Raw genomic sequence first — 22,215 nt, 5'->3', positions numbered from 1 at the left:
AAATGTCCTTAAAACATAATTTTAAAACAACAACACAAAATGGAACTAGTATATGCAAATATATTAAAAAGACATCTGATTCTATTGCCCTTTAGGAAAAATCCCTCGTGCAATGGTAAGCGAAAAGATAAAATCTGTAGCACTGATAAAATGGAAGCATGGGAAAAAATTAATATTTAACTGCATATACTCGTACATATTTATGTAAGAACCTGAACGCTGCAGCTATGCATGGAGGTGATCATGGGACATATTTAGGCTCATATGTCAGCCAATGGTATTGGGAATTTGGATTTCTATAATCGGAATATGGACAAGGACATGTTACCTATCCACACATAAAGAAACCACCTTCAAATATTCTTCAAACATTCGAAAAACTCGTCGAATCGATGCAAAAATGGCTCAAAATGGAAACAATAGGAGAAACATAAAATATATAAACTTTTAGCTTAAAAGTAAAATAGAAACCAAAACAAATTGCTTAAGTATTTTGGCTCAAATAGGCTGTGGGATGAAATGAGACAGTATTTTTGTAATTAATTGCTAAAACTGCTTTATAAAAATGTTGAAAAATAAATAAAGCTGGGTTTGTTGAAGTTTAAATATTTGTCTATCAGTATACATTTGATTTTCAGTGGTACGGTTGATGGTCCAGAAGTTATACCACTTTTAAGCTTTGCTGGTCGTCGGGTTCATTTAAGCTGTGAGCCACTGTATATCAAGAAACTAGTTAGCAGGTATCTCTAGGTCGAGACGCGTGCAAATGTTTCAGCCATTTCGCTTGTTTTAAATCTTTCCTTCCCTGGGGTTTTTTTGGGGCAAGCTGTCAACAGCAGACGTACCCAGACTTCGTGCTGGACAATAACATTCCATTTCAGAAATAAAATTGTCGCACAATATATTTGTGCGATGGATCCGATTCTATTTCGGGAAGCGGAAAACGGAAAATATGCAGACAAGTATAATTAAGAAACGATTTATAATCATTTTCGCACAAATCCCCAGTGGACCACCCGAGCACCCCATCGGGCCCAGGCGACTTCCCATGTCCAATGTCCAACGGGCACTTGAAGCCTGACAATTTCCAAACTCGAAAAGAATGAAAAAAATGGTAGAATGAGGGAAGGGCCTCTCCCTCGATGAGGCCATTAATACGGCCATAAAGGCAACGTGCTCATCGTGGAGACGCCACTGCCACCGGCCACATCCCCAACGACATTGAGTTTGAATTATGTCAGCGCAGTAATAAATTGTTCCAGGCATTAAATTAAAATCTATGTACATGCAATTTCTGTGGGCGTAGCTGGGGGCACTGGGCGGGAGTGTGGCCAGCAGATAGGTGACCCCAATTTGGGATTTGTGTTGGATAATTTACAGCTCTGAGCCAGGCAGGCAGGCAAATCTTGTTTAGTTTTCGATTCTCACCATTTACAAAATCCTATAAATTGTACGTTTATTTTTTTTTAGCTTACAATGCCTAGCTCTCTCTCTCTGTCCCTGTCTAACAGTGGGATTAGCTATGGGCCATCGGAGCATAACTTATGTCTAAAACAGCCACAACATTCGTATAAAAAAAATTGTATGCTAAATTCTACAGGTGGCTGGACGGACGGGTATTAGCCCGAACAACCGCGGCAGCCGCAATGCACACATTCCACAATGCGTCCTTCCTCGAGCTTGGATTTGGGCACACGACATATGCAATTGGTGCCAAAGTTGGTGTCGCGCGTCTGTATGCAGCGCAGGCAACAGAGGTTTTCGTAGCCGGATTTCTTCCATTTTGCTATAAGATTGCTGTCGGCAATCTTCTCCCGCAGGCAATAGTTGTAGAGCTCCCGACTGATAGCCTTACGGCGGTAGAACAGGTCGTAGATGTAGCGCGTTTTCTGGTGGTGGATCTTGAATATGGGCCATAGCGATTCCGAGATGCGTTTGCCTTCATGTGGTTCAGTTTCGGCTGTAAAAAAAAACCATCTCTTTACCATCTCCCTCTCTATCTATAAAAAAATTAGTTGCCGGCTTACCTTCCCGCATTTTCTGTTCCAACTCCTCCAGTGTGGGCTCTATCAGCTCCCAGCCATCTGGCGGCGGCTTTCGACTTCGCCGCACCTTTGGCATATCAGCTATTCCGTATATCGTCTTACTTAAACGGAATAAATATGTTTTAATATGGCTAGAACTTTTGTTTGCTTCAGTTAATTGTGTAAATAGAAAACAGCTGCTCAAACAAGTGTTGCAAAAGCATTCGATGTCTCAATCGATGGTTTAAGAATTATGCGATATATCGATGGTTCTTAAGTCTACCATCGATACATCGTTTCAGAGAATAATAGCCTATTTATACTGACATGAGTTACCTATCGATTGTTGAGTCAACTCAAAAACCCAGAATTGGCGTCTACACTGGCACAAGCTCGAGTTATTGAGTTCAATGCCTCGACCCGACCCGCGTCGAGTCGAGCGACAGAACACACCAAGAAAATATGAAGTCTTACGACGGGAATAGGTCCAGGGCCGGACTAGCAGTTGCCTAGGGCCCTCCTAGAAATAAACGAAAAATTTTGTTGAAAAAACAAAACTCCAAATAATGAATAAAAAATATAATAGCCACTGAGAAATATACAAAATAAAGGAGGGCCCCAGATTGATGGTTGCCCAGGGCCCGGTTGAGGGTTGATCCGGCCCTGAATAGGTCGCTACATCACATCAGCCCTCAAAACAAAACGAAAAACCAATTCAAGCGGCCAACAATTGTAGAGCTCACACACAAGCACACTATGTGTGAATACATGGCACACACACATTTACGTAACCTGGAAACGAAACTCAAAACAAACTCAAAACTGTTTCGGAAAATAAGAATTGATATAAAATTTTGTCGTGTCTGTTTACACACATACATTTGCAATTCTCAGCTTGCTTTCGCATCTCGTCATGAATCGAACATGTCGAAAAAATGCCGAACGTCTCAGGCCCACGACCCGAACGTCTCAGCACCCACACAATGGTCCCAGCACCCTAGCCGAAGACCTGGGGGTGCTGGGACAGAAACCTCATTTGCGCCCCTTTCGTTGTATGAACTGGCACATCTATATGTTGTATGGTTAGTGCCATAACGCAATAACTCAACCGTAGTGTAAACAGGCTATACATTTAAATAACGCCATATCGAATATATCTATTTTAAGATATCGATATATTGAGCAAAATATTCAAAAATTTTTTCAATTGTTTATTAGTTTTATATATTCCAATATTGTTTATTCAGCGACTTTAAAAATACGCGCTGTTTTACATTTTCATATGTAAAGATATGTTTATTGGGATAGCACGGTAGATGAAATTTTACATACCTCCTGCATTCGAACAGCAGTTAAACAAATACTATCTAAGATATTATTGTTTATAAAATGGGCTGTCAACGTGAGAAATGCTCTAGTTGAGCTAGTCACAGTTAGGACGTCATTGCTGAATGCAATGTGCTTAATATCGTTGAACATTCTTTTAACATTTTCCTTGGTTTCGGCCTAGCTATGCTTAACGGACTGTGTAATCTAATAGCCTTTTTACATGGGCGGCGATACGGCGCATGAGCGGGTACGGGCGGCGCTGTTGGTTGGTTTGGGGCCACGGGGGGCCCCCGGCCAGAGGGGGGAATTGGCCCCCCGCCCCCCCCCCGGCGGCCCCATGTAAACAGCCTATAAAATATAACCTTAGTTTAACATCTGCATCTCATCTACAGTGTGAGGTTTATAAACGAAACTTACTTTGAATCGAGAAGGCATCTTATACTTGGGGCAGGCGCTTTGCATTTGCAAGCCCTCTTCTTCGACGCAACGGGCAGGCATATTATATTTGCAGATCATGAATGCGACTTTTTGCGTTATTTCTCGGTTTTTAACTCAACCTTCTATACAAATATTTCAGTAATATACGCATGATTGCATATTTTGTTTAGTTCTACCTTCAAATTGCTTCTCTTCACTTAAAATTGATCGCAAATCCATCTGCTTAACCCTCTTCGGTGTTTCGTGCAACGACACACCAGCGACGAAGTCAATATCGGACTGAACATTAGCTGCCTGTTAAAACGCCAAAACATATTCAACTTTAGAACAATATTGGATTCTGCATATGTGCACGTGTGTTTACGAACCTCGCCATTCACATTATTGGCGCCAGAAGTCTGTTAAACGATGTGATGATGCCTGTTTCTTAAATGCAAACATTGCACGATACGGAGTGCTGGTCAATTTTTGTGTAAACGATTTATTTTGTCCATCTTGTCCGAGCGGAAGCTCTTGCGCGCAGTGGTTAATATTTTCAAAAAATATCGATTCTTGATATAATCGGCGACAAAATATCTTACCGATATTATCGTATCAAAAATAACAAATATCACCCATATCGATATAATATCAACAATCCTATTAGGCGGCGAATTTGGTTGACTGCGCCATTCACAGTTTCCTTCCCTTTGTTAATTGATATAAATAGACAACAAACGGCATTGAATGCTAAACAAATTAGGTTTGCAAAGCACTATAAATAAAACTTTGATTGGACATCAAGTGAGACAGAACCAAAGCACAGCTCTAACACACACGTGCTCTCCATCTACAACTACAACTGCAAGCTGCATCAAAAGCTTCTGTGAACGAAGGTGTCGTCTGTGTGAGTGCATCTAAATGGCTAAATAATATACCGCAAAATTGTAAAAACTTTATTCATAATGGTGGGGACTGTTCCACAAGTTTAACACACTTAAAATACGCATTGGATTTGGAGTACTTTGTTGGGGTACCAACCGGTTTCAAGTCTTCTTGAACTTCTTCACACGTGTGCTCACACACACTCGCACAACCAGCGGCACGTTGTGGTAAACAGCGGCACTTTGTGCTTAGTAAACAAACATCTGAGTGGATAAAATATGTTTAAAAGTTTATTACTATTTTGATTTATTTATCCATATTTAAATGATCGAATATTTTGGTCATTTGTGGTTTAAAAAACACCTCCATTCATGTCGTGGCAGTGTTTTCAAGCTGTCTATACATTTCCATTTTTGATAAGGCGCTGATTGTAGCAAGAAAAGAAACACACAGCTGGTAAAGTTTCGCCACTGTTCCAGCCGCGAGCAACATGTTGCTGCCAGACATAGCAAAACACATAAGGGCGACAGAGATAGAGACAGACAAAAGTGCGTGAGAGAGGTCATGTGTGTGTGTGTTTGTGTATGAAGAGAACCGCACGTTTGTTGTTCTGTTATACGGGACTTTATGCTATCCTGTACTTGTCGAGTAGAAGGGAGTATTGGTTTTGTGCGTAGCAGGCAGAAGTGACATTTTATACATGTGTGTGTGTGTTCGTGGGTATATTGTAATCGGATAGATGTACAGATCCATTTTGGATCAAAATAGATAAAACATGTAAAATATAATACAATCTAATTGCTATATCAGAATAGGTACACAAATAAAAGTAATCCCAAGTGCGTATGCATAATTTTATTGTTTAACATACATATATACATATCTCTCTCACACTCTCTGTTTCTTCTGTGGACAGGATACAGGATAAAGATGCGACAAGTGGACTGTTACCTGGTGCTGGAGGATGGCACCGTCATTCCGGGCTTGTCGTTCGGCCATGTGGACAAGGATAGGCCCGTGGGCGGCGAGGTTGTCTTCCAGACGGGCATGGTTGGCTACACAGAGGCGCTGACAGATCGCTCGTACAGTGGACAGATTCTGGTGCTGACATACCCCCTGATTGGCAACTACGGAGTGCCCTGCGCGGAGGAGGACGAACACGGCCTGCCCAAGCACTTTGAGTGGCTCAAGGGAGCCGTCCAGGCCACCGCCCTTGTGGTGGGCGAAGTGGCCGAGTGCGCCTGGCACTGGCGCAGCGCCAAGACGCTGCCCAAGTGGATGAATGAGCACAAGGTGCCCGGCATCAGTGGCGTGGACACACGCGCCCTCACCAAAAAGCTGCGAGAACAGGGCAGCCTTCTGGGTCGCATCGTGTACGAGGCCCCCAAGGAGGGGCCAACCAAACTGATCTTCGAGGATCCCAACCAACGTAACCTGGCCCAGGAGTGCAGCGTAAAGCAGAGGATGGTCTTCGGAGATGCCACCAGTGGCAAGGGTCCACGCATCGCCATCATCGACTGCGGCCTGAAGCTCAATCAGCTACGCTGTATGCTGCAGCGTGGCGCCTCTGTGCAGCTGCTGCCATGGAGCACTGAGCTGAAGGACGACGAATACGATGCCCTCTTCCTGTCCAACGGGCCCGGCAATCCGGAGAGTTGCGACGCGATTGTTAAGCAGGTGCGGCGCGTCATTCAGGCCGGCACGAAGCCCATCTTTGGCATCTGTCTGGGCCACCAGCTGCTGGCCAAAGCTATTGGCTGCTCCACATACAAGATGAAGTACGGCAATCGTGGCCACAATCTGCCCTGTCTGCACCGCGGCACCGGCCGCTGCCTGATGACCTCACAGAACCACGGCTATGCAGTGGATCTGCAGGATCTACCCGGGGACTGGGAGGAGCTCTTTGTGAATGCCAATGACGGCACCAACGAGGGCATTGTGCACCGCTCCAAGCCCTATTTCTCAGTGCAGTTCCATCCGGAGCATCATGCCGGACCCTGCGACACCGAATTCCTGTTCGATGTCTTTATGGAATCCATCGGCAATCCCCAGCTGAGTGTGCCGGAGCTGATAGAGCGACGACTGCGTCCCGCCAAGCTGCTGCCCGTCCAGCCCAAGCCACGCAAGGTGCTCATCCTGGGCTCTGGCGGCCTGTCCATTGGCCAAGCGGGCGAATTCGATTACTCCGGCTCGCAGGCCATCAAGGCGATGCGCGAGTGCGGCATCCAGACGGTGCTCATCAATCCGAACATCGCCACTGTGCAGACCTCGAAGGGAATGGCGGACAAGTGCTATTTCCTGCCCCTTACACCGCACTACGTGGAGGAGGTTATCAAATCGGAGCGGCCCAACGGTGTGCTGCTCACCTTTGGCGGCCAGACGGCCCTCAATTGCGGCGTGGAACTGGATCGCGCTGGCGTCTTTGACAAGTACAATGTCCGCATTCTCGGCACGCCCATCCAGTCGATCATCGAAACGGAGGATCGTAAGCTTTTCGCGCAGATTGTCAACGATATTGGTGAGCAGGTGGCGCCATCGGAGGCCGTCTATTCGGTGGCCGAGGCACTGGAGGCGGCCGGACGTCTCGGCTATCCGGTGATGGCAAGGGCCGCCTTCTCGCTGGGCGGCCTGGGCTCTGGCTTCGCCAACAACGAACAGGAGCTGGAGAGCCTGGCCGAACAGGCGCTGGCCCACTCTAGCCAGCTGATTGTGGACAAGTCGCTCAAAGGCTGGAAGGAGGTCGAATACGAGGTGGTGCGCGATGCCTTCGACAATTGCATCACCGTCTGCAACATGGAGAACTTTGATCCGCTTGGCATCCACACGGGCGAGAGCATTGTGGTGGCACCCTCGCAGACGCTCTCGGACCGAGAGTACCAAATGCTGCGTAACACCGCCCTGAAGGTCATCCGGCATCTGGGCGTGGTGGGGGAGTGCAACATCCAGTATGCGCTGTGCCCCCACTCGGAGCAGTTCTACATCATCGAGGTGAATGCGCGATTGTCGCGCAGCTCGGCGCTGGCCAGCAAAGCCACCGGCTATCCCCTGGCCTATGTGGCCGCCAAACTGGCCTTGGGGCTGCCCCTGCCCGAGATTAAGAACTCGGTGACGGGGAATACGACGGCCTGTTTTGAGCCCTCCCTCGACTACTGTGTGGTGAAGATACCGCGCTGGGATCTGGCCAAATTTTCGCGCGTCAGCAAGCACATCGGCAGCTCCATGAAGAGCGTGGGCGAGGTAATGTCCATTGGACGCAGCTTCGAGGAGGCCTTCCAGAAGGCCCTACGCATGGTCGACAGCGATGTGCTGGGCTTCGATGCGGACGGTGTGGTCGTGGATGAGCAGCTGCTGGCGGATCAGCTGTCAGAGCCCACAGATCGACGGCCCTTTTTCCTGGCCGCTGCCCTGTACTTGGGCATGAACATCCATGAGATGCATCAACTGACCAAAATCGATCAGTGGTTCCTGCACAAACTGGAGCGCATTGTCTGCTTCTATCACTATCTCAGACGCCACAATTCCGACGGCAAACAGCTGGACCACCATCTGCTGCTGAAGGCCAAGCGTCTGGGCTTCTCCGACAAGCAGATAGCCAAGGTAACCAAAAGCACTGAGCTGGTGGTGCGCCAACAGCGACACGAGCTGGGCATCCGTCCGTCTGTCAAGCAGATCGACACGGTGGCCGGTGAGTGGCCGGCGAGCACCAATTATCTGTATACGACCTATCACGGCACCGAGCACGACGTGGAGTTCCCCGGCGGTCACATCATTGTGGTGGGCTCGGGCGTCTATCGCATTGGCTCCTCGGTGGAGTTTGACTGGTGTGCCGTGGGCTGTCTGCGGGAGCTGCGCAAGCTGGAGAAGCGCACCATTATGATCAACTACAATCCGGAGACGGTCTCCACCGACTACGACATGTGTGATCGGCTGTACTTTGAGGAGATCAGCTTTGAGGTGGTGATGGACATCTACGAACTGGAGTCCTCCGATGGCATCATCCTCTCGATGGGCGGCCAGCTGCCCAACAACATTGCCATGGATCTGCACCGGCAGCAGGCCAAGGTTCTGGGCACTTCCCCGGACTCCATTGACTGTGCCGAGAATCGTTTCAAGTTCTCGCGCATGCTCGATCGGAAGGGCATCCTCCAGCCGCGCTGGAAGGAGCTGACCAACCTCAAGTCGGCCATCGAGTTCTGCGAGGAGGTGGGCTATCCCTGCCTGGTCCGGCCCTCGTATGTGCTGTCCGGCGCGGCCATGAATGTGGCCTACTCCAACCAGGATCTGGAGACGTATCTGAACGCCGCCTCGGAGGTGAGTCGCGAGCATCCGGTGGTCATATCCAAGTTTCTCACCGAGGCCAAGGAAATCGACGTTGATGCTGTCGCGGCCGACGGTCAGATCCTTTGCATGGCCGTCTCCGAGCATGTGGAAAATGCTGGCGTCCATTCGGGCGATGCAACGCTGGTCACACCGCCGCAGGATCTCAACGCGGAGACACTGGAGGCCATCAAGCGGATCACCTGCGCCCTGGCCAGTCTTCTGGATGTCACCGGACCCTTCAACATGCAACTGATTGCCAAGAACAACGAACTCAAGGTTATTGAGTGCAATGTGCGCGTCTCGCGCTCTTTCCCCTTCGTCTCGAAGACCCTCGACCATGACTTTGTGGCCACTGCCACCAGGGCCATAGTCGGCATGGATGTGGAGCCCGTCGATGTGCTCCATGGAGTCGGCAAGGTCGGTGTAAAGGTGCCACAGTTTAGTTTCTCCCGCCTTGCGGGAGCCGATGTCCAGCTGGGCGTTGAGATGGCCTCCACCGGCGAAGTGGCCGGCTTTGGCGACAACCGCTACGAGGCCTACCTCAAGGCCATGATGTCCACTGGCTTTCAGATACCCAAGAACGCCGTACTCCTCTCCGTTGGCAGCTTCAAGGTGAGCGTTTGGTTCCTTGCCGTATGCATATTTTGAGATATTTCCCCTTTTATAATTCGAATTCCTTTCGTTTTGGGCAGCATAAAATGGAGCTGCTTCCTTCCATACGGGACCTGGCCAAGATGGGCTACAAGCTGTACGCCTCCATGGGCACGGGCGACTTCTATGCGGAACATGGCGTTGATGTGAGTGCTAAAACGATTTTTTAAAATTGAATATTTAGGCCCAGCCCATTGGCTTGGACGGGGAAAGTACTTGGGGGGGATCTCTAGTTCAGACTGGTATCAAAAACAACACACATAGCTTGTGCATGACGTGGGCAGAGAGATGCTTGATGCTACTATTTGTTTTCCTTGGCACCGGGAGGTTTCTTTAATTGCAATTTGTAGAATCGAAAGATCTGAATTTAGTTTTATTTTATTTTATTGTAAATATGCTCATAGATAATTGTACGATCTTCGGTTATGAGGAGTTATTTTATCCGTAGCCTTTACCTATTGGAGTCACCTTTATGCCTTGATGCCTTAACTCAAACATATACCCTGTAATATTCACTTCGAGTGCTCACTAGCCAAATGGATTCAGTAGCTCAAGGTACTGTAGAGTACTTTTCAGCAGAGTGCTCGCTGGGTCTTATCTGTGAGTGGGGGAAACTTACAGTTATAGTTTATAGATATATACATACATACGAGGGGTGCTATTTATGTTTCTGGCCTAGGTCACTTCTAGTCGTACTACGACCAAATGGTCAGTTGCATAAAAAAGTTTGAAGTTTTATGAATTAAACAAACATACAACTTTTTCATGTACGACCCACGTTCGATATCGAATTTCGTGTAGCTTAAAATGAATTTTTGGGCCAAAAAATATCGATGCTGTGCGCGAAATGATTGAGCAAGATCATCATGTCATATACTGTGGGATTGAGGTATCCCTAAGCATTAGTATGACGACCATTAATAAGATTTTCCATGATCACCTCGTGGCAAAAAATGTGTGTTATGGATACTTTTTCTATGTGCCCAAAGTGTTCTGAAAATAGGTTCAAATGTTTCGAAAAAAGGGTTTCTATTCCTGAAGAATGTTGTTCAAAATAATAAAACCATTTGCGGAAGCCTAAGTTGTGTTTTTCGTAGCTAGGCCAGAAACTTAAATAGCAGCCTGCGTAGTTATGCATAGGATTAAGGTCGAATTCAGTTGAAGGCTTCTTTGAACTTCTGCGTATTCCGCTTGAGGATGTCGCGCAGCTCTTCGCGCTTGGCCTCCGAAGGTGCCAGAGTCTGGATGACCTGTTCCGTCTTGCTGCTGAGCGTCTGTAGTCTGTCCGGATCCACGTGGAGGCGCTGCAGCAGAGTGTTGAGCGAAAGGATGCTCTCCGTGGGACTAACCACTGTTTGGGCGGGTTCCTCCCTAATCCCTGGCACCGCGCCCTCTGGCTTGGGCTGTGTGTTTCCCTTCAGTATTCCAGGTGCCGTGTGGTGTGGCAGGGGCAGCACCTGCCTGGACATGGGATCGGGTGTGTGGATCTGTACCACATGCTCCATGAATTTGATGGACTTGCGACGCTGGCGGGGAGTCAACGGCGAAGGATGTGGCGATGGCATTGGCGATGGCGATGGCGATGATCTGATAGAACCGGAGAAGCTGCGTCGTGGCAGGGCAGGCGGAGTCTCCGCACCGGCCACGCACATCCCCTCAATGTCCCGCCGACGCCTGCAGCAGCTCCTCCACATAGTGCTGGGCATTCTGGGAGCAGCCGAGCTTCTGGTACAGTCGGCACAGCCGCTGGGCCTGCTCCAAGTAGAGCTCCGCGTGCAGCCGATTGCCAAACTGAGTGGCCTTGGCCAGCATGGCCAGCAGATGGTCGATCAGCAGCTCCAGCAGATTGGTGCGCCGCAGTATCTCCAGGCCGTTGTTGAGCTGCGGCCCCGCCGGGCACTGCGACGGCGGAGTGTCCTGCAGGCTGCGGGAGCGCGACAGCAGCAGCTGCATGGACATGTCCATCATCGAGGAGGAGTCCAGCGAGGAACGCCGCTGGTCGGCCAACTCCTGCAGCTGCTGGTTGGAGGCGCGCAGCATTTGGGTCTTGCGCCGCAACTTGCCCCTTGAGCGCTCCTGATGCTGCGGCATGCCGAGCAGTCCCCGGGCGTCGGTGACCTCCACTCGCTGTGACTGCTCCTGCTGCTCCTCATCCAGCTGCTGTTGCTGCAGGTGCGCCTGCTGCAGGATGGAGTTGGCCGAGCGGGAGAACCTGCCCCAGCTGTGCAGCTGCAGGTAGTCCTGGCAGCAGAAGTTCTCCAGCAGCCGCTTGTAGTCCAACTTGGGATAGAAGTCGGGCGCATGGTCGAGGTTCCGCAGTGCCTGCACGAGATGGAGGAGCGGCTGCTCGGCAATGCCGGCCATAATGGAGCGCAGCTCCATGAGGGCATCCTCTGGGACGTGCTCGAACAGGTTGCGCCGCTCGATGAAGTAGTCGCTGAGATGCTTGCGGGCGAGGCACTCGTCGAAGGAGCGCACGAAGCGCAGCAGCCGCTCCCCGAGAAACTCCTCGGGCCAGTCGTTGCTGTGCCGCTCGCACTGCCAGAAGAGATGCGCACGCAGCTGCTCCACCAGGGAGCCCATGGCCTGGCACTTGTCGCTCACAAAGGTGCGCACCAGCACCTTCATCAGGAGGAACACCTTCAGCTGCATGGCCGTCAGCTGGCGCTCCAGGAACTGCTCCGCCTGCGGGAAGACAATGCGCCACTCGAGCTCCCGAAAGGGATTCCGCGAATGCTTCGGCGCATAGCCCACTGGCACCACATGGAAACCGAAAGAGCGAATCCGATTCCTCATCTGCTCAGTGGGCCACTGGAACTTCTCGTCCGTGTGCAGATTGGTGAGCCGCGGACGCGCCCTCAGATTGAACTCGAAGGCGCAGTCGGGCCAAGCGTTGGGCACATGAATGGCCGGCACCAGCTCCTCCCTGTCCGTGTAGACGCTGCAGCCCCGATAGCTGCCGTTCGCCAGCAACGAGGCGGGGATCTGCAGCTCGCGGGCCAGCTGCTGGCGCAGCAGATCCGCAAAGTACTTCATGAACTGCTCGGAGCTGAGGTAGCTCTGCTGAAGCAGGGCCTGTCGCCGCTGCTGCTCCACGCGGCACTGGCGCAGCACCTGGACTGTCTCGTAGGCGGAACGTGGCGCCTCCTGTTCATCGGCCTCCTCCTCCTCCTCCCCATCGCTGTTGGGGCAGGACTCGTCCTCGTCGTCATCGTCATCATCTGATTGCTCCAGCCAGGCGGGCAGGCAGCTGGCCAGTCGGCAAATGCAACCCTCTGGCAGAACGTTCCTCTCCAACGGCGGGCCGCTGCCCATTCTCAGCTCCTCCATGGGCCGGAGAGTGTTGAGGCGTGCCAGATAGACGTGATCGTAGTCCCCCTCCCGCCAGCTGCCCGAACTGTAGCCGGATGTGGATCCGCCACCGTCCGTGTAGATGCCATCGCCCTCACCCTCATCGCCGCTGCTGGCGGCCCGCCCAATCGGACGCGGACTCGAACTGGCTGGCTGCGCCTGCTCGTGGGCTCCCTGCTCCTCCCTGAGCTTCAGGCGCACATAGCCCATCCAGCGGGACTGCTCCATTAGCTGCACATACTCGGAGCGGCAGGGCGTGGATGTGTAGTAGTCGGACTCGAGCAGCACCTTGCAGAGGGTGGCTATCGAGTCATAGTTGGCATCGTTGGGCCGCGATATGTCCACGTTCTCGAACACCACATACGTCAGCGGCTTCTGCAGGGGCTGGGAGTGTTTGGCAGCTCTAAAGCAAGAAAGAAAAGAGAGCGATCAGAGATCAGCTAAATGTGCGGAGGACAGGGCTGCTGCCACCTACATGGGCTTAAAGAGCAGATGCTTGGCCACAGCCACATCTATGGCACTCGCCTGCAGCAGACTGTGCTCGGTGAGGGACTGGCCACAGGCACGCCGCTGGAACTGCAGCTCCACGTCCATGGCCCCCATCTCGGCGTCGAAGTGCGCAAAGAACTGCAAGCCCAGCAGCAGTTGGTTGAGCAGGAACGTGTGCAGCTCCTTGTCCAGCTGTTGCAGTGTCTTCTGCTCGATGGTTCGCTGCAGCTCCTCCCGCTGGTGCTCCAAAGTGCGCGCGTACAATGCGCTGACACACTCGGTGGCACTGCTGCCATTGCTTCCACCCAGCAGACGCAGCTGCAGCGCCAGATCCTGGCACTGTTTGCCGCCGCTTACACGGCGCCGCTGAATGGATCCTGACGAGCCGCCCCCGCTTGATACTCGCTTCTGTTGCCGCTTACGAGCATTGCGCTTCTGGAGCTTCTGCAACTGACGCATACGCTTCTCCTCCTGTTGGCGTCGCCGCTGGACGCGCGGTGGGGCAATGGCCGCCTGCAGTGGATTGGGCGTGGCGCCGTCGTATTCCAATGGCCTCGAGCAGGAGCAACCCATGGCCTGGCTGTTGTGTTGGTCTCTTTACTGGTAGACACAGCTCTCTCTGTGTGTGCCTCTGACCAAGTTCGATTTTTGTCTGGCCGCAGCAGTCTTCTCCTTCGCCCTGATAAGATCGCCACCAATCAACAATCAAACAATCGCAATCATACAGCCATCAGCGGAGATAAGTGACTGACACTTCCGGCTCGCTGCTCGTCTTCTATATGTGGCGTCAGGGTGTTCGGTTCCAGGTAAACTCGAACTCGAACCAAACGAAAGCACAATTTACTTATGGACTTTGCGAGTACTTATTTTCACTTTACACTGGGACCAACACATATCATATCATGAATGGGACATTGGAAAACATTCGCTTAAGTCGCTTTTAAATTCTATTTAATTCCAATTTAAATCTCTATAACTTTTCACTTGTGAGATCCCATCATAAAGAACACCGAGTTGCTACAGGTGCTTGGTGTAATTAACTTATAATATTGTGGATAGCCTAAAAAGCTCTAACCTTTGTTATTCGTTGAACATTTGCCATTATTAGTCGCTTTATTTGTGGCAAAGAAATTAATTATACAATTCAATTTACTCTCAATTTGTATTCTGACAATTTAAATTAAAAATACATGGCATATATCTTTTGAAGAGAGTTGAGTCTATCGAAAAGTGATATATAACTCAGTTATATATCCCCGGGACTGCAATCATTATAAGTTTTATTCAAAAAATTATACAATAATGATTTATTTTAATTTTTATTTACTCACCCGCAACATAATGATTTACAAGTAAAAAAAAATCATTATTCTTTTTCTTTATATTTATTTTTATTGATTATAATAATAATCATTATTGCAGTCCCTGATATAACTCTCGATATTGAGCTCTAACCAAGAAAGTCTTTTGGAAACTGAAATCGCTATTTGGCAGACTCTTTGCATGGCCCTAACAGACCTCATGGTCCCAAAAGTAACTGAAAGCTAATACTAAAAATAATAATAATAAATGAGGATAGGGAGCATTCCCCTTTTTCGCGATTCGCGACCCACTGTGCCATTGTAACGGGGCTATAAACTGGTATTGTTGGGGGGATCTGGCATGTCTACATGGAGTGTGGGTACACCATCGCCATCCCATAAATAGCGATATCTCTCCCTCTGTGTGTGGCCTCGGCAAACAATTGATTGCATTTGAAGTTGAAGTTGATTTTCACTGACGTGCAGTTGGCCTTGGAATTGCTGTCTCTCTAATGCACTCTCTCTCTCTCTCCGATCTCTGATCTCTGCTCTCTGTAGGTGGAATCGGTACAGTGGACATTCGATAAGACAACACCGGACGACATCAATGGAGATTTGCAGCATTTGGCCGAATTTCTGGCCAACAAACAGTTCGATTTGGTCATCAATTTGCCCATGAGTGGGGGAGGTGTCAGAAGGTGAGTGTCCACATACATATACATATATATACATATTACACATCCTATTATACATCCTTGCCTTGTCCTTCAGGGTATCCTCCTTCATGACTCATGGCTATCGCACCCGCCGCCTGGCGGTGGACTACTCCATACCCTTGGTGACGGATGTCAAGTGCACCAAACTGCTGGTGGAATCGATGCGCCTGATGGGTGGCCAGCCGGCAATGAAGACGCACACGGATTGCATGACCTCACGGCGGATTGTCAAGCTGCCGGGCTTCATCGATGTCCATGTGCATCTGCGGGAGCCGGGTGCCACACACAAGGAGGACTTTGCCAGCGGCACAGCCGCCGCCTTGGCTGGCGGTGTGACGCTGGTCTGTGCCATGCCCAACACAAATCCCTCGATAGTGGACAAGGAGACGTTTGCTGAGTTCCAGGAGCTGGCACGCCTTGGGGCCCGCTGTGACTATGCCCTGTATTTGGGCGCCTCCGATGCGAACTGGGCGCAGGCCCACGAGCTGGCCACGCAAGCCTGTGGCCTCAAGATGTACCTCAACGACACGTACGGCACACTGAGGCTCAGCGATATGACGGCCTGGCAGCGGCATCTCTCACACTGGCCCAAACGGGCGCCGATCGTCTGCCACGCGGAGAAGCAAAGCATGGCGGCTGTGGTGCTGCTGGCACACCTTCTGGATCGCCATGTGCACATTTGCCATGTGGCCAGGAAGGAGGAGATCCAGCTGATCCGAGCGGCCAAGGAGAAGGGCATCAAGGTGACGTGCGAAGTGTGTCCGCACCATTTGTTCCTCAGCACCAAGGATGTGGAGCGTCTGGGCAAGGGCATGTCAGAGGTGCGTCCGCTCCTCTGCTCGCCCGAAGACCAGGAGGCTCTGTGGGACCACATGGAGTACATCGATGTGTTTGCCACCGATCATGCACCGCACACGCTCGCGGAGAAACGATCCGAGAAACCGCCGCCCGGTTTTCCCGGCCTGGAGACCATTCTGCCGCTCCTGCTGCAGGCTGTGCACGAGGGACGGCTCACCATGGAGGATATCAAACGCAAGCTGCACCGCAATCCGCGCAACATCTTCAATCTGCCCGAGCAGCCGCACACCTATGTAGAGGTCGATCTGGATGAGGAGTGGACCATCACTGGCAGCGAGTTGAAGACCAAGGCTGGCTGGACGCCCTTCGAGGGGACCAAGGTGACGGGTCGTGTCCATCGCGTCGTGCTGCGCGGCGAGGTGGCCTTCATCGATGGCCAGGTACTCGTCCAGCCCGGATTCGGGCAGAATGTACGCACCAAGGCAGGCGCCCAGCAGCTGCTGCTGTCCGAGGCCACAGAGGAGCTGCCCAGCGATAGGGATGCCAATGACACATTCGCCCGCCTCTTGACTGTGGAAGGATCGGCCAAGGTGCACTTTGTGGACGAGGCCAATAGTTCAAACAGCTTCCTACGGCCCATCTCGCCGTCGCCGCGCCACCGCCTGGACTCGTCCAGCAACACCACCCTGCGGGACTATCTGCAGAGGACCGCCATGTCAGGGTCAGGATCGGCGACGGCGACGGCCAATCAGTACGCTCAGCCCAGTGCCAATCCGGTGGCCCACTCGCTGGTGGGCAAGCACATCCTGACCGTGGACATGTTCAGCAAGGACCAACTAAACGACATATTCAATCTGGCGCAGCTGCTCAAGTCGCGGGTGACCAAGGACCGGCCGGTGGACGATCTACTGCGCGGCAAGATCATGGCCAGCGTCTTCTACGAGGTGAGCACACGGACGCAGTGCAGCTTCGCCGCTGCCATGCAACGACTGGGCGGCCGAATGATCAGCATGGATCAGCTCACATCGTCCGTGAAGAAGGGCGAATCCCTGGAGGATAGCATCAAAGTGATGGCCAGCTATGCAGATGTCATGGTGCTGCGCCATCCCCTACCCGGTGCTGTGGCTGTAAGTATGCAATGGATTAAAGACCTTACCATCCGTTAATTTGCCCTGCCCTTTCAGCGTGCCGCCTTGTACTCCCGCAAGCCGGTGATCAATGCTGGCGATGGCGTCGGCGAGCATCCCACCCAGGCACTGTTGGACATCTTTACCATACGGGAGGAGATCGGCACCGTCAACGGACTCACCATCACCATGTGTGGCGATCTGAAAAACGGCCGCACTGTCCACTCCCTGGCGCGTCTCCTCACCCTCTACAATGTGACGCTGCAGTATGTGGCGCCCAACACACTCCAGATGCCGGAAGAGATCAGCAATTATGTAAACGAGCGCGGCGTGAAGCAGCTATACTGCAATTCGCTCGAGTCGGTGCTCGCCGACACCGATGTCCTCTACATGACGCGCGTACAACGCGAGCGCTTCGACAGCGAGGCAGAGTATCAGAAGGTAAGCACCCAGAATAGTCCGCTCACTGATTTATTCGAATGCGTTTCGTATTGTTTTTTTGTTGCAGTGCTACGGTCGCTTCATTGTCACGCCCAAGCTGATGACGCTGGCCAAAAAGCGTATGATTGTGCTGCATCCGTTGCCCCGTCTGGATGAGATCAGTCGCGACTTTGATTTGGATCCGCGCGCTGCCTACTTCCGGCAGGCCGAGTACGGCATGTACATTCGCATGGCTCTGCTGGCCATGGTCGTTGGGTGCCGCAGCACTGCTCTGTAATGGACTTCCATTTGCAACGTTCTTTTTTCCAATATTTAGATAGAAATATGCCCCAGCATTCAGTTACACATTCAGTTTGTGATAGTTATTAAAGACATCCTTCAATTGGTTACAACACAGAAAATGTTTCACTCAACAGGTTTCAGTCTAAAGTACTTAGTAGTGAGCTGTATCCAGTGGGAGCTCGGAGCTGGAATGGGAGACTCGTTAGCAGAGAGTTAAGTAAGCCTGCCCATTAGCCCTAGCAGGAAAGCGTCCAACATCTAGAACAAATGTAAAAGCCAATCGCTCCTAAGATATAGAAAATCCTCCCAGAGCCACTGGGACTGACTGCCTTGCCCCCTTTCCATACGAAAAATAATACACTTGTCCAATTGAACCATAAAACACATTCAGGGAAACAAGTTCCTTTATTTAAAATTTAAATTTACGGGTAAGTATAATTTTGTTTGCATTGCATATGCAGAAATTCATTTTGAGCATTTCAATTGTCAGCCGATGAGGAACCAAGGATGTCCGAATCACCAGCATCGGTAATGCACATTGTGCTCGCACGGAACGTTTTACCGCAGGCGAGGCCCAACTCTTTGTTGGTCCCACCATAATTCTTGATCTCGACCTTGGCAATTGCGGCGCTTTGCTCCAGCTTAATGCGCATAATTGTGGGTATATTTCTGGCGACAAGAACGAGCTTGGCCTCCCCACGTTTCAGAGCCCTCAGCGACTGTCGAATGCCCAGAAAGTACCCTCCCGAGTTAGCCACAGCTGCGATATTTTTATTTGTGCTCTCCATTTCACTTGTTGTGGCCCCACGCGAGTTGTGGCTGCTGTTGTGTTGTGGCTGGAACTGCAACTGCAACAATTTTACAGTGCGCACTAAATTTTTTCACTCTGCTACTGGAACCTGTTGCCCTTCACGCGTATTTTGGATATAGGTGGACCTACACGCCTGGCGAATCGCAATCAGCAAAAGAGTTTAGTTTATTTAATTTTAAGGGGAATACTTTTTGGAAAAGTGCAGCGCAATAATTTTCCAGTTGAACGCAACAGCGTGTTGGTAAACGAAATGTGTGAAATTTCTGGACCTCCGGAGTGGAGCTCGAACTGTTGTTACAGTGGGGTGGGGGAATGCAACATAAGCAGAATGCTGCTATATAGCAGCATCAGCATCCCCAATTTAAAGGTATTCCGTTTACAGACAACTGCTATATAAAATTTGGCAGTTTTTACTTGCACTAAATACCGATGCTAGAGCAATGGGTTATTTTTCTGTTGGCCCATGGAATACTATTTTAATTTGTTTGCTTGCCCTTTTATTGGAATTTGAAAACTGATTTTCCACATTGGTATTTTAATACATGCTCCGCTATATATCGATTGAGCTATTTGGCTGATATTTGAATAATAAGATTAATTATCATATCCAAATTCCCATAAAATCAAAACAATCTCTATACTTTCCTCTATATAGCCATCCAAATTGCTTTCTATCTTGTCCTATTTTTTGAAAGTAATTAAATGAGCTATGAATATTATGCTACTACTTACGGAATATGCAATGATTCTTTATACCATTAATTAACATTAATTCTTTGAACGAACTTCGCTATGTAAATATAGACTATATATTTAATCCTACTAAAAACAAACCATACGCTCGCCAAATGTAATATATTTAAATATTCACAAAACCCATTCGAACAATACCAGATGCTGATATTTCACTGGGTCTCGAGCCCTACGAGTGGCTGGTGGTTCAGGCGCAATTTTAGCCAGCTTTTTATCCTGCTTTCTCCGGATTTGTCACCGGGCTCCGAGACTATACCGACAATAATACATTCGATGCTATGAAATTAATTATATAAGTAAGGCATATTTTTACCGGTGTTCCCATAACAGAGCATATCCATTGAAATGCATTCAAAGGTGCGTGACAGAGCTTCCCCTCCAACGCACAGGTGCGCAACAGAGCACACCTACCCCTACAGATGGTCGTTGTTGAACACTAAAAAGCTGCGCAACAGAGCTAACTACCCTCAGTAGCCTACCCTTGTCATGAATCTCCACACTGCATACCAGGAACCGAATTACTATCGCGTCCAGCAATAAACATACATAGTACATACCTTGGCCTTTACCGATGAACCTTTCCGAAGGTCTTCTGTCCATTCAAAGAGCCACCTAGCCGTAGGTCGAGCGGTAAGTGCCACCAAACCAACTCCTCGCGCTTTCAGGAGTATAGCTACAACTACCCAATCACCAGGGGAGAGCGATCAGAAAATCACAAAAATGCTAAAAACAAAAAAATAATTAAAACATAAACAAATCTGTTTGAATAACTATAATTTTAATTTTATCATTAAACATTTAAGAATGAAGAAATGATGTATGTATTTATAATCAATTAAGTTGAAATGTAATGTAACGCAGGATTATCCTTCAATCTGTGGGATATTCGTTCTGCGATTTATTGTCGTTGTTTTTTTTTGTAGATAATTAAGATTCGGCCCCTTCGTTTTCTCCCAATTCCAAATTTTCTTTGGGAACCTCAATTGTTGATTCAGTTTCCACTGATTTAGCTTCTGTTATATCCTGTGTACCAGTCGGCTGTACTTGGCCCTCACCATTTAAAGCGTTCTGATAAGATATATCGGCTAAAACTACTCTGGCTCGTTGACCTGGGGATCCAACATCATTCAAAGTCCCATTCGTTTGAGTGCCAATTATTTCTGGGTTCGGGGCTGAGAGAATATCGTTTGGAGTCTCTGCATTCTCACCATGGATCCCCCCTTCGTTTTCTCCCAATTCCAAATTTTCTTTGGGAACCTCAATTGATGATTCAGTTTCCACTGATTTAGCTTCTGTTATATCCTGTGTACCAGTCGGCTGTACTTGGCCCTCACCATTTACAGCGTTCTGATAAGATATATCGGCTCGTTGACCTGAGGATCCAACATCATTCAAAGTCCCATTGGTTTGAGTGCCAATTATTTCTGGGTTCGGGGCTGAGAGAATATCGTTTGGAATCTCTGCGTTCTCACCATGGATCCCCCCGGGTGGCAAGCTTGCGGTGAATCCCCGAAAACGTCTTGACATACTACGAGTTGTAGGTCCATGATAAGGTACTGGCCGTTTCTTTTCTCTCTTTTTTTTATTTACTGTTCGCTTTTCCACCTGCTATAAAGCGAAAAAACATTTTGTACCTTTGGAAGTTTTTGCAGGATCGAAAATACTTACAACATTATTGGTGTCCATCAATACTAATGGCCCTGGTGCCGGTGTTGCCATATTTGGCATTATATGCACAGGCGTAATTAAATCAAGCCCCATCGGCTGAGCCGTTGCAGGCAACACCGGGTCCGGTGGCACTTGTTCTGCATTTGGCATTGTATACTGTATTGGCTGTATGGCTTCTATTTGAGCAAGCTCAACTGGCTGATCCGTTTCAGGTAGTACCGAAGTGGGTGGCCCTTGTTCTGCTTGTGCCATTGTCAGCAGTATATACACAGCTTGAGACTCAGCCGAAGACTGAGCCGGCGAAGCGGGAGCCGGCGAAGGTGGAGCTTGCGAAGGGGGAGCCGGCGAAGGGGGGGCCGAGGGTGGGGCAGAAGGTGGAGGGGTGGACGACATTTTCCGAAGTTGAATCTTATCTGTGAAATCAATTTAAATGAGCGGTGAATGTTTGCAGTCGCATTTAGTTAACGTTGTAGCAACAAAAAGTATGCGTGGCACATTCAGGATACACACACACACACACACACATACACAGACACAGACACACCATATAAACACACATAAGCCAAGCCACAGCCAAAAATGTTCACCAAGATGGCGGCATAAAACGCTTTTTTTTGTGTGTTTCACTTTTTTATTATTGAAGCGCGACATGCGTGTGTGTTATGGGTTTATTTTTCAAACAATTTTAACAAAACAAAACGCACTTTATAAGCAGAAAACACAACACAACTTACCGGCTAGCCACTTGAAAGAACAAGCTAAGAATAATTACAGGAAATATGTAAGTGTGTTTCCTCTCTATTGGTTTTTAGTATTAAACACACGAAACTGCACAAAATAATCCAACATAAG

At 49.5% G+C, this 22,215-nt stretch overlaps 4 protein-coding genes across 5 annotated transcripts; 1 reads left to right on the top strand and 3 right to left on the bottom strand.

Moving 5' to 3' along the window:
• Positions 1 to 1,424: 1,424 nt before the first annotated feature.
• LOC111068696 (protein BUD31 homolog) lies at positions 1,425 to 2,232 on the bottom strand. Its single transcript, XM_022358371.2, has 2 exons — positions 2,028 to 2,232; positions 1,425 to 1,960 (listed from the first exon to the last, which is right to left on the bottom strand). Exons 1-2 carry the CDS (start codon positions 2,119 to 2,121, stop codon positions 1,620 to 1,622), a joined length of 435 nt encoding a protein of 144 aa, XP_022214063.2. The 5' UTR covers positions 2,122 to 2,232; the 3' UTR covers positions 1,425 to 1,619.
• A 2,195-nt stretch (positions 2,233 to 4,427) lies between these two features.
• On the top strand, positions 4,428 to 18,243 carry LOC111068686 (CAD protein). The gene is made up of 7 exons (XM_022358355.2): positions 4,428 to 4,677; positions 5,572 to 9,587; positions 9,668 to 9,772; positions 15,326 to 15,465; positions 15,539 to 17,408; positions 17,466 to 17,849; positions 17,917 to 18,243. Exons 2-7 carry the CDS (start codon positions 5,586 to 5,588, stop codon positions 18,124 to 18,126), a joined length of 6,711 nt encoding a protein of 2,236 aa, XP_022214047.2. The 5' UTR covers positions 4,428 to 4,677; positions 5,572 to 5,585; the 3' UTR covers positions 18,127 to 18,243.
• On the bottom strand, positions 10,012 to 14,276 carry LOC111068687. The gene is given in 3 exon segments (XM_022358356.2): positions 10,012 to 11,290; positions 11,292 to 13,380; positions 13,453 to 14,276. Coding segments are annotated over 3 exon segments (3,186 nt in total). The 5' UTR covers positions 14,040 to 14,276; the 3' UTR covers positions 10,012 to 10,780.
• Positions 18,244 to 20,458: 2,215 nt separating the features above from the next.
• Positions 20,459 to 21,776, bottom strand: LOC111068693 (putative uncharacterized protein DDB_G0290521). 2 transcript variants are annotated; one of them, XM_022358368.2, is made up of 3 exons: positions 21,364 to 21,776; positions 21,030 to 21,303; positions 20,459 to 20,750 (listed from the first exon to the last, which is right to left on the bottom strand). In XM_022358368.2, exons 1-3 carry the CDS (start codon positions 21,754 to 21,756, stop codon positions 20,623 to 20,625), a joined length of 795 nt encoding a protein of 264 aa, XP_022214060.2. In that variant the 5' UTR covers positions 21,757 to 21,776; the 3' UTR covers positions 20,459 to 20,622. The 2 variants fall into 2 exon arrangements, with proteins under 2 accessions (XP_022214060.2, XP_022214059.2); XM_022358367.2 differs by having other exon boundaries at positions 20,459 to 21,303.
• Between the last annotated feature and the right edge of the window lie 439 nt (positions 21,777 to 22,215).

The sequence above is a fragment of the Drosophila obscura genome, unplaced genomic scaffold, assembly GCF_018151105.1.
Source record: "Drosophila obscura isolate BZ-5 IFL unplaced genomic scaffold, ASM1815110v1 contig_73, whole genome shotgun sequence".
NCBI lineage: Eukaryota > Metazoa > Arthropoda > Insecta > Diptera > Drosophilidae > Drosophila > Drosophila obscura.
The sequence above is the reverse complement of the archived record's forward strand: the minus strand, read 5'-3'. Positions and strand labels throughout refer to the sequence as shown.

Excerpts from the sequence above, each read along its gene's own strand:
- LOC111068686 (XM_022358355.2), top strand. The coding sequence starts at position 5,586 with ATGCGACAAGTGGACTGTTACCTGGTGCTGGAGGATGGCACCGTCATT. Across the intron at positions 9,588-9,667 it reads TCTCCGTTGGCAGCTTCAAG|CATAAAATGGAGCTGCTTCC; the intron begins GTGAGCGTTTGG and ends CGTTTTGGGCAG. Across the intron at positions 15,466-15,538 it reads AGTGGGGGAGGTGTCAGAAG|GGTATCCTCCTTCATGACTC; the intron begins GTGAGTGTCCAC and ends CTTGTCCTTCAG.
- LOC111068696 (XM_022358371.2), bottom strand. The coding sequence starts at position 2,121 with ATGCCAAAGGTGCGGCGAAGTCGAAAGCCGCCGCCAGATGGCTGGGAG. Across the intron at positions 1,961-2,027 it reads GGAACAGAAAATGCGGGAAG|CCGAAACTGAACCACATGAA; the intron begins GTAAGCCGGCAA and ends TTTTTTTTACAG.
- LOC111068693 (XM_022358367.2), bottom strand. The coding sequence starts at position 21,756 with ATGTCGTCCACCCCTCCACCTTCTGCCCCACCCTCGGCCCCCCCTTCG. Across the intron at positions 21,304-21,363 it reads TGATGGACACCAATAATGTT|CAGGTGGAAAAGCGAACAGT; the intron begins GTAAGTATTTTC and ends TTCGCTTTATAG.